Below are 13,995 nucleotides of genomic sequence, written 5' to 3' on the forward strand. Positions count from 1 at the left end.
GCACTTCCATGTTCAACTTCTGAGCTGAGTAAGCAACTATTATTGAAATGTGACCATTTTTCATTGACACGAAAAAATCATTCTGCCTGGCACAGGTGGTATGTGTGCCAATATCTGAGAATTTTACACAATTTGTATTTGCAGTCTCCTAGTTGGAATTCCAAGTTTTAAAGTTCAGATGAGATTGACCCCCGCATGAGTTTAGATTTATTTGCAGACTGTCCGGTTTATGATGCTAATGGAGAAAACTACAACATTACATCAATGTGGACAGACTTCTATCTGCTTTAGGAAAGTTACTTGCTGATTTAAGAAAGATACTGAAAGGAAAGATTACTGCTTGTATCCACTTTTGTTTGAGCTGCAACAGTTTTCCACCATTTTGAATTTTTTGCTAAACAATTTTTGGGGTTTTTAGCTATATTGAGAACAAATCTGGATGAATAGCATTAAAAAGTTTACAGAAATAGAGGTCCAGGAACCATTCACTCTATTTTCAAGCTTTTACCAAACCCTTTAATGTCTATCTGATTAAAATAAAATGACAACACATTCTCCCTTGCAAACTTTGCTTTAACCAAAGAGGAAAAGGGACACATTCCCTTTTGTATGTTTAGCTGTCACAAGCTGAATAAACTCAAAGAAACGATGCACCTTCTGAGACCACTGTGGCCACAAATGACAATTACACAGTAACAATGAATGCCAAAACATAATGTAACAGCACAAGTAGATAAAGTCAGGAATCTGACTCAGTAATGTCCGTTGCACAGCCATACCTGGCTAAAGTTTGCTAACTAGCTAAATTAGCCACCATAAGTGAATCATCATAAAACCATGTAAGGCTGTAGCAGCAAAATTACTTAGAACATGAAATTGAACAGGGGGTTTGATTTATTGCTTACGAATTCAACTTTTATTCTAAGAAGAAGAATGTGTTATTTCTGTTTAGAACTGTTGTGCAGTCTGGTTCCTGCCCCTCCCTTTGTGACAATGTTTGACACATATTATACTATGTGTGTCTTTCATCTTTGTGATTTTTACAATTTATAATATAATATAATATTCTTTATTAATAATTTGTTGCTCTGTGGACATCTAGCTGCCATTCTCATGTGAAAATGATGGTGGGAAATGGCTTGGAAGCAAACATAAAATAGCAGTCTGCTTTTTGTTGTCAGTCAGTGGTGACAGATGGAAAACAAGTCTTGGTACTATATGGGTATTGATTTAAAAAAAAGGCCTCTCTTGCCCATTTTGGTCTTTGGCTGATACAGCAGAATATGTCATCCCTCATAACTCTGACATATTTAGAGACTGATCCTCAGATAATCACTTGAAACAGTATATCACTGTTGAACTAACCAAGTAAAGTTGGAGTAGAGTCCTCTAAGCCGGTTGGTCAGTCCCTGTGATTTGCTTGACTTCACACCTGCTCTCAGTTAAAACTGATTACAAGCTCCCCCTTGATTTTCCGTGGAAGAACATCAGCAGACCTATGTGTGGGTGAAATAAGTCATTTTCATGATCAGTTTGTTTTGTGAATCATCTTCCAACGAGAAGGGGACTGTTAATTCTTTATTTGTGCAGAGAACTGACCTCAACTTTGTTCAGTGCAAGTAGTGAGTTAGTACATGAATTAAGAGACATTTTGCCTCACCCCAAGATGAGTACAGTTATTGATCTGATCAATGAAGAAGGTGACCATATGCAGCCTGTTGACATGGACTTGACTTACAATGTTCCTCCTGCCACCAATTCACCACAGCAGGTAATGTTTTCCCCTTTTTTGTATTCATCAAACTAATACAGTTGACTATCTTTAATTTTGTATTCCCAAGCTAGATTCACTGAGTAAGTAATGCTGACCGTAGATGCCTGTTCAGATTTCCTTGGCTGTGGCATTTAGTTGTTTATTAGGATTGAAATAAGCGTTAAATTCAGCTCCTCTGTGCTGAGGTTTAGCTTCTAGTCTTGATTGTCATCTTTTGTTTGTAGACTGAAATGGCAGGTGGTGCTGAGCAGCAGACCATGAGAGTTTACCTCAGAGTCAGGCCCTTCTCTAAAGAGGAACTTGCTGACAAGGAGGACCAGGTACAGTATATAGTACCAGATGTGAAATGTCACCCAGTCTATCTAGTGCTTAATACTGTAGCTAAAAGTCATGACAATGAATGTGACCAGCGGTTTTTCAACCCAAAAAGAGACCCCAATCTGCAATTATACACAGAACATGGTGATGGTAATGAAGTTAAAATGATTCTCTTATTGTATTGCAGTTTATCTACATTATGTACCTGATTTTTCGCCAAGATAAAGGGACTAGGGTATAAAGGGTTATGATGCACACTAAAGTTTAGGTTTGAGTTGCTAGTGACAAATGAAACATTCTCTGGAGAGAGGATGTTCAATCTCTAATAATTATAAAGATCCATGGCTATCCTGTTCTTCAAAACCTGTCCTCTGCATATGGCCAAAATCATTTTGATTTGATTGTTTCATCTATTTTTCTTAACAAGGAAAGAAAATAAAGGGGGAAAATTACATAAAATCCTAATTTGGGATGAGAGACACTTAAAAAAACAAAACAAAAACACAATCATTTTCACGCAGTCCCTAAGTGTAGACAAAGCTCAACCTGCTCTAGACCTCACAGCCCCCACTGACGCTCGGTTTGCTCAGTTATTTGACTGAGACTGTGCTACTTGATTTTTCTTCAAGCTGTCTTGCCATTGTTTTTCTCTCAGGATTGTGTGGTGATTGAAAACAGTCAAATGGTGACACTGAATGCACCAAAGGGCTCTGCCACCATGAAGAGCAGTGAGAAGGGCATTGGCATGTCTGTCCACAAATTCTCCTTCTCACAGGTCTGCACCATTTGACATTGCTTACTGAGCTGCCTGAACCATGTTTTAGACGGAGACACACATTCATTTGCAACCCACCATCTTTCTGTTGGCTTTCAGATTTTTGGTCCAGAGATGACACAGTCTGAGCTATTTGAGGACACCGTCAAAAGCCAAATGAATGATTTCTTGGATGGGAAGAATGCACTGATATTCAGCTACGGTGTAACCAATGCTGGGAAAACCTACACCATCCAAGGTAAAGATTGAAACGCTAACATTTTAACAAGCGCCAGTCACTGTCACAAGTCCTGCAAAGTTCTTCTACCAGTCTAAGTATGCTGTGAAATGTTTTAGGCTCTCCAAAAGAGCCTGGAATACTCCCTCGAGTGCTGGACGCCACCTTTCGCTACATTGGAGGCCGTCTGTATGAGGCGATGGATCTGAAACCCTACCTCAGGAATGATGCGCAGTATCTGGATCCTGACCAAGTCAAGCAGGAGAGGAGTGCCAAAGCTGCCATTTTTGCTTCAGTCAAAGAAGTGAGAGCATGTTCTCAGGCTTTTCCAAAAATATTGCTAACAATTTTAATTTGCTGGAATGAAACACCATAATGCTCTCTGCAGGTAATGCCCCAAAAATGCATATTTATTTGCTCCCATCTAGGAGTGTGATCCTCTCAGAGCCAGTGGTGGTTTAGAGTCCTTGTCTTGTTCAACCACCGGTCTCTCATCCTCCTCTTTGTCCTACGAGCAAACCGGTAGCCCTCACTAATCCTACACACTGAACATATGTCATCTTGAATGTTAAACAGTTTAAGTTGTCCCAAGTGGGACAAATATCACGATTCCTTAGATGTTTTTCACTTTTTGAACTTTTGTTGTCCTCTCCATATTCTTCTTCTTTAGTGTTGGTAAGCAACCCAACAGAAGCCGACAGCAGCCAGTTTGCCTTATGGGTGGCATTCTTTGAAATCTACAATGAGTCTGTATATGACCTGCTTCAACCTTCCCAGTTTTCCAAGTTCAAGAAACGTGCTGCTCTCAGAGTATGTGACGATGGTGCTGGAAATGCTTACGTTAAAGGTGTGAGCATGTCTTTATCATGTGTTAAGTTGGTAGAAACATGCCAGCAAACGGGGTTTTGTTTTGGGGTTTTTTTATGCTGCGCAAGACTTAAAATTGAATCAAAGAACGATGTGTGTTTTTAATTCAATTCATTTCAGATCTCAGGTGGATTAACATCCAGAACCTGAGCGAAGCCGGTAAACTGCTGCAATTTGGAAACAAAAATAGAAGTGCTGCAGCCACAAAGATGAACCAGTCATCAAGCAGAAGGCAAACTATTCATTTCATCACATGTTTGCTTGGTGTCACTTTATGTTTTCAAAACTCATGCCAGCTTTTCTTATAGCCACAGCATATTTACCATGAAGCTACTGAAGATTGATGGCAGCACAGTGAAAAGGACCTCAGAGTAAGTATCATGTAGTGACATCATGAACATGATCCTACCTAGTAATAGGGTTTGGGGGTGTTTTTTCTTCTGTGTAGCTTCATGTGTTTGGATAGTTGTGTAGTGAGCTGAATTTCAGACTCGTCCACTTGAAGTATAAACTATTTGCATGTGAATTCTACACATTTAAAATATACAATACAGAATGTGGTGGAAATTGAAGCAAGTTTCTGGGAGAAACACTAGAAATTAAAAGAGGTGATGTTGCAAGATTGGCTCAATGGTGGCAATATGGAAAATAATGCAATTGCAGTTAAACATTTAAAATGCATCTAAAGAGGAGGGATATAAATAAAATATTAAATGGAATAAACACAAGACATGAATGTGATAAAGAACTGATTCAGAGCCTTTCTGCTCAGGAGTCATTGGACCAAATTTAAAGGTATTCTGTTTTTTTACCAACTTTATATTGCATTTTCACAAACTACAAAGTATTTGACATTTCTACACAGGAGTGCAATATGTTAAAAGGAGCAAAGGGGGAAAAAAAAAAAAGCAAAGACGAGAGACAAAATTTGTATTTGTGGAGAAGTAAAATAAAAAGCAAGTCAAATAAAAAGCAGGTCAGAGATAATTGGAACGAGCTAAGCGAAGTTTATTTTCTTTCCTCCAATTTATGTCACAGCGGGCATCTGTAATTGTATTCTTGTTAATGTGGTCAAGGAAGGCAGTTCATGCTCTATAAAAAGTACCTGTGGAGCCCCGTAATGAGAATTTTATATTCTCTAGTTTAGGGATGAATTGTAAATCTTTGATCCAGTTTATAAAGGCAGGTGGGTGTACATCTTTCCATTTAAATAAAATTAGGCGTCTGGCAAGTAAGGTAGTGAAGGCCACACAGTCAGCTTCAGTCTTAGACCGTACGTGCGAATCTGGAGGAGTGCCAAAGATATCCATAAAAGGAGCAATGGTGTTATTAGGCATTCCGAACAAATTGCAAACAAAGTTGTTTGTACTTGAGTCAAATTACAAATCTGACAGCTTTAGCACAGTGAAAGGATACAGAAATTCATTGGTGTTTCTCAGGTTTTCTCTGTGTGACCTGGCTGGCTCAGAAAGATGCAACAAAACCAAGACCTTCGGAGAGAGGCTGAAGGAGGCCGGGAATATCAACAACTCGCTGCTCATTCTGGGGAAGTGCATCACTGCCCTTCGCAACAATCAGACTGACCGGTACAGTTGGCTATAAATGTGTCAGACATTTGTCACCAGTGTTTGACACAAGATGCCAATGCTTTGTAAATAACATGGCTCTCACATGGTTAGGTATTTAAAAAGTAGTACAAGTGATGGCTCTTAGTTGGAAGCAAGGCAGCAATGGCTCTTGACGATTTAGATGTTTTTGCAGGGTCAAAGTCCTCGTTTCTTCCTTCTGTTTTGTCCCATCAGAATGAAGAGCAGCTACATTCCTTTCAGAGAGAGTAAGCTCACCAAGCTCTTCCAGGCGGTTTTCTGCGGCAAAGGAAGAGCATCAATGATCGTCAACATTAACCAGTGTGCTTCCACTTATGATGAGACTCTCCATGTTATGAAATTCTCTGCTATTGCCAAACAGGTTAGTCTGAGTGAGTGCATAAGAGTGTGGGAGAAAGCTGTTTAATGAGCTGGATCAAAAATAATCTTGGTGAGCTAGCAGATCTACCATAACACCACTCATTGTACTTGCGCTGTCTGTAGGTGGTACAGGTAATCCCAGACAAGCCGCTGGAATCTCTGGCTCCTTGTTTGGTCGGCCGAGATGGCAAGCCTCTGGTGAGGAATGGGGTGATTGACAGCCAGGCCCTGGAGAGCTACCTGTCTGAGGAGGAGCTGCTTGATGAGGAAGACGAGGCTGACATGTCTTTGCTGCCACAGAATGTACAACTTCTACTCAATGTCGCATTCAAACATTGTTTCATAAATATAACATGTTTTATTTGGGATTGACGAAAGGAGAGGTCATACCCCAATTACTATTTGACATGTTTTTAGCCATTCTTGCAGAATAGATTTAGGTCAGTCAGTCAGTCTACCACTTACCTTTGGTCCAGATTGAAATATATAGATCTCAACTATTCAATTGATTACCAAACGTTTGTACAAGCATTCATTGTCCCTAGAAGAAGAGTCCGACTGACTTTAATGATCCCCCAGACTTTTAACCTCAAGACCACAATGAGGTTCACTTTTTTGGCTTTTAGTGAAATGTCTCAACTATTGAATTGCTTGCCATGAAATTTGTGCAGATGTTCATGGTGCAAAGGTGATGAAGGCTGGTGATTCCCTGACCTTTTCTATAGCGCCACCATGAAGTTGACCATTGTGGTTTTGAGCGAAACGTCGATGAGACATGTGTTTAGTATTATCATAATACAGTAGTTGGGGAATATTTCACCGTCACTCATTACAAGAAACACTGCGCGGGTTATCTCCAGTAAATGTTTTGCTTCAACTCTCATAGGAGGTTATGAATGTGATTGAAAACCTGCGAACAAAACTCCTGGCTGAGCGAAGAAGAAACCTGGTTCAGGAAATGGAGATTCGCAAGGAAATGGGAGATGCCATGTTACAACAGCTCATGGAGAGTGAGGAACTCCGCAGGTAAGTTTATATATATATATATATATATATATATATATATATATATATATATATATATATATATATATATATATATATATATATATATATATATATATATATATATATATATATATATATATATATATATATATATATATATATATATATATATATATATATATATATATATATATATATATATATATATATATATATATATATATATATATATATATATAATAATTAATTTGTTTCTCACGGAAGGCCAGTGATGCAAATCTCTGCTATTGTATGCCTACGGTCTTCATTTTTGAGAAACTAATTTGTTCATCAAATTGATACTGAACACACAAACATTTCATGAGCAATTATGTTAATTTCAGTAACATCTCCGAAAGTGTAAACCCTTGTTGGAAGTAAAATTTGGTGAATAAAGTTTGCTTTAAATGTTTAGTCGGCAGATAGAAGAACTGAAGGAAAGCTACCAAGAAAAGCTGGAGAACACATTTGAGATGTACAAGGATGTTATCAAAGAGCATGCCTACCAGTGTGCTATGAACAATCTGGAAGATGACTATGTACCTCTTGATGAGTTCATTGCTGAACAAGAGAAAGTGGAGGTATGTCATTTAATCAGTTAACAGGTCAGAAAAATCATAAGTTCTAATGGGTCTTGTTTAGTTAAGGCCTCAACCTCTACCCTGCCAGACCCAGAACTGGGTTCATTACATCTCTTAAATCCCAGTAACTTCAATTGTTAAACTGCAAATAGTCATTAGTTTTATAGTAATCTGGTATTGTCCCATGTTATGTTACTGAATTAAGCAAATCCTCCAATTTTTGGGTTATTAAAATTTCAAATTTGGCTCTTACCAACCGTGTAGGCGCTCAAACGTAAAGTTTCAGAGTTGGAGACCTTAAAGTCCAGTGACAAAGGAGGCACGTATGCAGTTCCAAAAGTGGACCAGTCGTGCCAGACTCAACCATTTAAAGGGACTGAAGCAGCAGGTTAGCACGTTTTTATTCATAGACATAGCCCAGCATCTATCTCTCTCAGGGAATGTCCTCTGGGAGCTTATTTCCTTCTCTTCATTTATGTCTTGTGTATTTTCTATTTATTAGTATGCTGTGTTGTCCTGTCTTCAGTGAGCTCACAAGAGTTGGTTCCTAACAATTATTTGGGTAAATTTCACTTTGCAAATTTTCTCCCTACAGTGGCTGATCGGTCGGATCGGCTTTACAAAGAGAAATGTGCCATAGAGAGAATGTGTGAGGATAAACAACAGGTAACAAATATAACATTTAGATTATGCATCTCAATGAAACATTTGCTCAGTCTTTTTTTTCCATTTAATGTTTTGGTTCAGTTGATTTTGTCCCTAGAGAAAAGGTTGATGGAGGTTAATGGAACACTTCAGAAGGTCAGAGATGGCTTCCTGGAGAAATCGGCTGACCTAGAGGCTCTGCAGAGGAAGGCTGATGATCAGGTGAGGCGATAAGAAATGGGGCGCGGATTTGGGAGCAGCACAATGATGATGCAAAACACCCTAAAAATGTCAAATCTACAAAACCTACTTAAAATGGCTTTACGAAAATTACAATTTGAACTGTCTGACTGGACCCAGGCATGTCAGGCAACCGTGACTTCATTTATCTTTTTTCCATCAAGATGAAGTCTATGGAGGACATCCTACAGCAGAACATTGAAAAGGACAGGGAGATTGCCTCGCTAAAGGCCGAACTTGCAAAGCTCTCCCAGAAGTCCCCTGTGCAGTCCAAAACCAAGAGAGGCCTGCTCGCCAACATCAGGGAGGCGGTAACTTCTCCACGGAAGGGTACGACGGGCCGAACACTCAGGAAAACGGTTAGGACTGTGCAACACTGAAAAGCCCAGCATCTGGACAAAAGGAGAGAGACTACTTATCTGTATTTTATTTGGTGTGTTTCTTGTGACTATTTTTTTAAATGTTTTTTGATGTGCTTTTGTTTTTTAATAAAATTGCTTAAACTTCTAGGCATGAAGTAATTTCTTACTCATTGACATCTCTTCCTCTGCTGTTTTGGATAATGTCAATTCAAAGCACCATTGGCATGTCACTTCGTGACCACAGCACACGCATATGTGGCTTCTTTTCTTGTGGCGTGCTTTTCGTATAGAAACCTTGTTATACATGCATACATGCACTGCTATAGAAATGTCACGCCAGGGAATTCATGCTCAGAACATACGCTGAACCTTACATCAACCTGGTGAAATGAGGACGACCATTATCTAGCCTCCTCTCAGTTAGTGAAAGGGCCATTGTGGTAGCGACAGCCAGCTGCTCTTCTATCTCTCTAGTCTCAGTGGTTGTTAATGAGATTAGCTGTTCGTCTTAGCCTGCCTCAGTCCAAAGGGGTCAGCCACAGGATTAACACCTTGCTTAGGGGTTACATCACTTTATTGCACTTTTTTCTTCATTGCTTTGACTTGTCCCACAAAGACAGAAGTGGGAATCTTTCAATCTCCTAAGCATGTCTGGTATAATTTAGTCATTGGAGTGGAGTATCGCAATGTATCTTGCGGCTTTGGGACGGAGCCTGTCTCAACTCTCAGCCACTGAATGAAGCATCTTCCAGGGAAAGAAGAGGACCAGGGGCAGCCAGAGGAGTGAAGGGCCACTGGGCCAAAATCTTGCCTGCTGTGGCAGAGTCTGAGACTCTGGACAAGTCATCCTCATGCCACTTGTAAACAACAAAGTGGGCGATGATTGCACGGTCGGCACAGACAAGGCTTTGCCTGATGGAAAAACTCTGGTGGATTCTTTGATAAAGGTAAGCTGCTCCGAGTATTAACTGTTTTTTGAGCCTGTGACTGTTTAGGACATAAAGAATGCTGTGGTATAATTCTGCTGTATTGTTACATTTATTCCAGTAGTTTCAGTCTGTTACTGATCTGGCCATCTAATACGTTTCTGAAAATGTAATATAAAAGAAATGACTGTATTTTAAATGCAAATATTTCTGACAAAATGGCAATTCAAGTTTGCGAAAGAATGGAAAAATGTGTTCTAAAAGGTTAAATATGTTTTGCATCAGCATTTATACCATCTAATGTTAATATTTCACAGACTAGACACACACAGGACATCTATGTACCCCCACCTCCCGCCGCCCCGTGGCAAAAAAAGCACTCTCACTGAAAAGAATTTCTTGGTCCACTGCATCTTTGTAACTGTTCCAGTATCTGTGTTAGATAATGCCATGTCCATGCCTAGCATTTCTTCTCAGTTATTGGCATGTTAGTTGTTTTAAATATGCTTTATATATGTATGTGCATGAACATATGTGTCTATTTCTGTATATATATAAATTAATACATAACAAATGCACAACAAAGTACACAAATCCAAAAAAGAATATAGCATACTGGTAGTCATCACTGTTGTTCTCCCTCCTCTCACCTATCCGCACATGCGGATGGGCCGAGTGCACAAGGTTGTTTTGGCTTATCTAGAAATAGATCACTGATAAGGAGATTATTTATAATATTTTTCATTGAAACCACACCTGCCAATCCTCCAGGGCTAAGCTAACACCTATTATGAAGACACTGTTTTACCATATGATTTAGATCATAAAACTGAAACTGTCCCATTTTAAACCTTTCCCAGTAATAGTCTAAAGCAGCATTAGGTGATACATTTTTTTTTTACAAATCCTAAATTATTTCTTCATGAAACACTGATTTTGTCTGATTTGGCTTGTTAACATTGGGTTAAAGAAATATTTAAAACTTGTGATACCTATTTTTAAGAAGTGATTAGTGGTCTACTGCATACTTGATCAGGTGATGTGCACAGCAAGGGCATGTATACTCACATTAAACAAACTGGTTGCTGTTGCAACCTTTGTTACAAATGGTACAGATTCTTGCCTCTGAAGCCTGTGGACCAGACAGTATTCAGGTCAGAGATGAAGTATAGTTGAAGTATAGCAGCCCCAAGCTACCAGGAGCTGTCTGTTATTTGCTTCTACAAGTAATCACTTCTCTGAGATATCCAGCAAGGACACTGAAACACATGAGGGCCATATTCACTCAAAGCAACTACGGAGGTGTCTTGGTTAGCAGCACATAGCTTCAGGTTATCTTAATTTTCACTAAGGCATGCATATAAACATAATTAAATCTTTTTGTTGCTTCTTTTTCCTCACACAGGTGGTGGCATGTTACCGGCACTTGGCGTCATGCGTCGGTGGGTGCACAGACAGCTTGCAGCTGCGGGATGAGCTGCGTCAAACACGAGAAAAGGCTCAAAAGTTGGCCGTGGCCATATGTCATCATCTGACCTCACATCTACGAAACAAGAGCCTGCCTGAGGAGCAGCGTAAGGAGATGGAGCTCCTCTGGGTCGCCTTCTCCTCCAGCCTAGAGCTCCTCCATGTTGACATGTGCAAAGTTTTCAACGTGGGTGACATCTTCTCTCTGGCCAACCCTAATACCATGGTGCAAACTGGCATACAAGGTAAATTAAAGCCCTTCTTGTAAATACAAGTTGAATTTCAGCAGGTAGATTAGCCAATGAAAGGTTATCAAGCAAATTATGTAAAACAAGGTTTAACATGAAACTTTGGAGATAATACAACAGAGGTAATCTGCAAAATAATTCCACTACTACTTCTACTTCTGCTAGAGATTATTTAGGTGTCATGTAAAAATGTTGTAGTGATTTTCCCCCATGCTAGGTTATTATCTACAGTATCCCAATTTGGACATTTTCACTTATTGGTGTATTGACTTTTGTTGCCAGCAGTTTAGACATTAATGGTATGTCATGTGTCATTTTGAGGGGACAGCAAATTTACACTGTTGTACACTCACTTTACATTGTTGCAAAGTGTCCTTTCTTCAGTGTTGTCACATATATTTTCAGATATTTAAAATAAATGCAAGGGGTATACTCACTTTTGTGAGATACTGTACAAGTATTACCATAAACCTCAACTAAACTTAAAAGGAACTAGATGGAGCTACTTAATTTCAGGAGGAACACTGATTGCAAATCAACTGTTGTTCTGCAAACACAATTTGAATAAAGTTCACAAAATCAGGCAATTTTTGAAACCTGATTATAAAAACACCTATTATTAAATCAGTTAATATTTTGTCAAAGTATGGTGACATGCACACTCAGTTTTATTAGGTACACCTAGCTAAAACTAAGGCAGTCTAATAAATCCTCCCTTCATGAAACTGTTTAAGAGAGGTGTTGATTCAGCTGTATGGTCATTGCAAAGGCTGCAGTTTATGGTGCTGTTGAACTGTATTGCATTACACATAGAGGTGTTTCTGTTATTTAGCCTACCCTCATCGATATAAGTGGGGTAGACAAAATAATAGAAACACATCTAAGTACAAGGCAATACAGTTCAACAGCGCCACAAACTGCAGTCTCCAAAATGAAAGTTGAATCAACACCCCTTTAAGTTTGAACCAAACAAAACATTCTAAGCATCATGAGGGATTTATTGCAGGACTGGCCGCAGTAGTTTTAGCAAGGCAACAGTTTATGAATCTGTTTTTGACAACATTAGAACCAGTTTAGTCATGTTTGACTGGATGAAAAGTGAAAAGTATTTTACAGACTGAAGTATCAATTTTAATTTTGGTAATGCAGGAGGAGGCAGTGAGGTAGCAGCCCGTGCACTGAGTCTGCCAGACCTGAATCAAGTACAGAGCCCAACCCTCCCTGCTGGTCTAGAGAGCCAGGAGCGCAGCACCATGGAGAAGGAGATCAGCCAAATTGATCACATGATCGATGACATGGAGATGAAAGTCAATGTTTTGCGCTGGATGGTGGAGCCCCGTGGGCCACAGTATGCAGACCCGCTCAGCAGCACCGACAGCACCTCCCTGGCTCTGCTGTCTGTTGATGAGGAGCAGCCTGAACATCAGCCTGAACACCAGCCTCTATGCCAGCGCAGTCAAATCTTTGTGCTCTTATTGCTCTTTGCTGTTGTTTTGGTGATAGCCACTTTATCTGTCTGTGTTGTCTTTTTCTCATGAGCAAAACCTTAATACACTCATCTTCCTGTAAAACCTGAGCAATGCTCAGGAACACAGTGAAAACTACTGCAAGTACAGTAGTTTTCTCTTTACATTGTTATCATTTTAAAATAGCTGCTACATTATCTACTAGTGCATGAGATCATTTGTCTAATAATATACTGAAATAAATCTGGATGCAAACCAGTTGCCATATACTTTAAACTATCTTTGTTAAACAAAGTGACAATAAAAATGCATGGTTGCCAGTTAGAATTAAATAATTAAAATAATTATTACAGTATGGACAGGTTTTACTCACTCAGTTGTAAAAAGATATAGCTTACAAAGATATAGTACATTCTCCTGACTAGTTTGTGATACATGAAGAGAACAATTTCTGTCAAATTTTATACCTTGTTGCCATCAAGACGACATAGGTGTCGATGCTTTGTAGTTGATATACTGTAATAAGAAGAATATCACATGGCTGAAGCTTTTTATTTTGACAGTGTTACCTTATTGTGTATATTATATGTGCTGTAGACGACTGACTATGTGTAGTTGTGCATTATAAAAGTATCAACTTTGATATGACACTGTGTTGTTGCATTCATTTTCACTGATTAGCACCTTGATATTGCACTAAAAACAAAGAATTACTCAATTACAAATATCATACATACCTCTGTATTATATTATGCACAGAAATCCCCCAAATAATTCACGCGTTAGAGGTAATATAAACTACAAGTAAATTCACATTATTTTATTTACTTAATAGAAGAGTTGAATCTTATTCCTTGTTGCCATCAAGAAGACATAGGTGTCGATGCTTTGTAGTTGATATACTGTATACCTTTAACAATAATATAATAATGTAGTTAATAGTCTAAACATAAGTTTAGAGGGAATATAACATTATTAATTTCTTAAGGGCCAGTTCGCCCAAACAACAACAAAGAGCCAGCCAATGTGATTTCTGCTGCCACCCAAATTCAATGGAGGTGCAGTGTAAACAGCATTTGTGACACACGTGAGCTT

The 13,995-nt window shown here is 38.9% G+C and overlaps 2 protein-coding genes across 2 annotated transcripts; both read left to right on the forward strand.

The window, feature by feature from the left end:
- The first annotated feature begins 1,489 nt into the window (after positions 1 to 1,489).
- On the forward strand, positions 1,490 to 8,959 carry zgc:56231 (uncharacterized protein LOC406257 homolog). The gene is made up of 18 exons (XM_038724551.1): positions 1,490 to 1,771; positions 1,999 to 2,094; positions 2,748 to 2,867; positions 2,967 to 3,105; positions 3,204 to 3,388; positions 3,513 to 3,606; positions 3,755 to 3,931; positions 4,072 to 4,183; positions 4,260 to 4,322; positions 5,391 to 5,537; positions 5,754 to 5,919; positions 6,042 to 6,221; positions 6,805 to 6,944; positions 7,381 to 7,546; positions 7,811 to 7,934; positions 8,142 to 8,212; positions 8,294 to 8,413; positions 8,596 to 8,959. Exons 1-18 carry the CDS (start codon positions 1,667 to 1,669, stop codon positions 8,809 to 8,811), a joined length of 2,421 nt encoding a protein of 806 aa, XP_038580479.1. The 5' UTR covers positions 1,490 to 1,666; the 3' UTR covers positions 8,812 to 8,959.
- A 378-nt stretch (positions 8,960 to 9,337) lies between these two features.
- LOC119907058 (regulator of G protein signaling 9 binding protein) lies at positions 9,338 to 13,553 on the forward strand. Its single transcript, XM_038724616.1, has 3 exons — positions 9,338 to 9,740; positions 11,125 to 11,431; positions 12,584 to 13,553. Exons 1-3 carry the CDS (start codon positions 9,645 to 9,647, stop codon positions 12,970 to 12,972), a joined length of 792 nt encoding a protein of 263 aa, XP_038580544.1. The 5' UTR covers positions 9,338 to 9,644; the 3' UTR covers positions 12,973 to 13,553.
- Positions 13,554 to 13,995: the final 442 nt, after the last annotated feature.

This window comes from Micropterus salmoides, unplaced genomic scaffold (genome assembly GCF_014851395.1).
Source record: "Micropterus salmoides isolate LMB-PRFRI ecotype aquatic unplaced genomic scaffold, ASM1485139v1 Ms_hic_scaffold_1, whole genome shotgun sequence".
In the NCBI taxonomy this organism is placed as follows: Eukaryota; Metazoa; Chordata; class Actinopteri; order Centrarchiformes; family Centrarchidae; genus Micropterus; species Micropterus salmoides.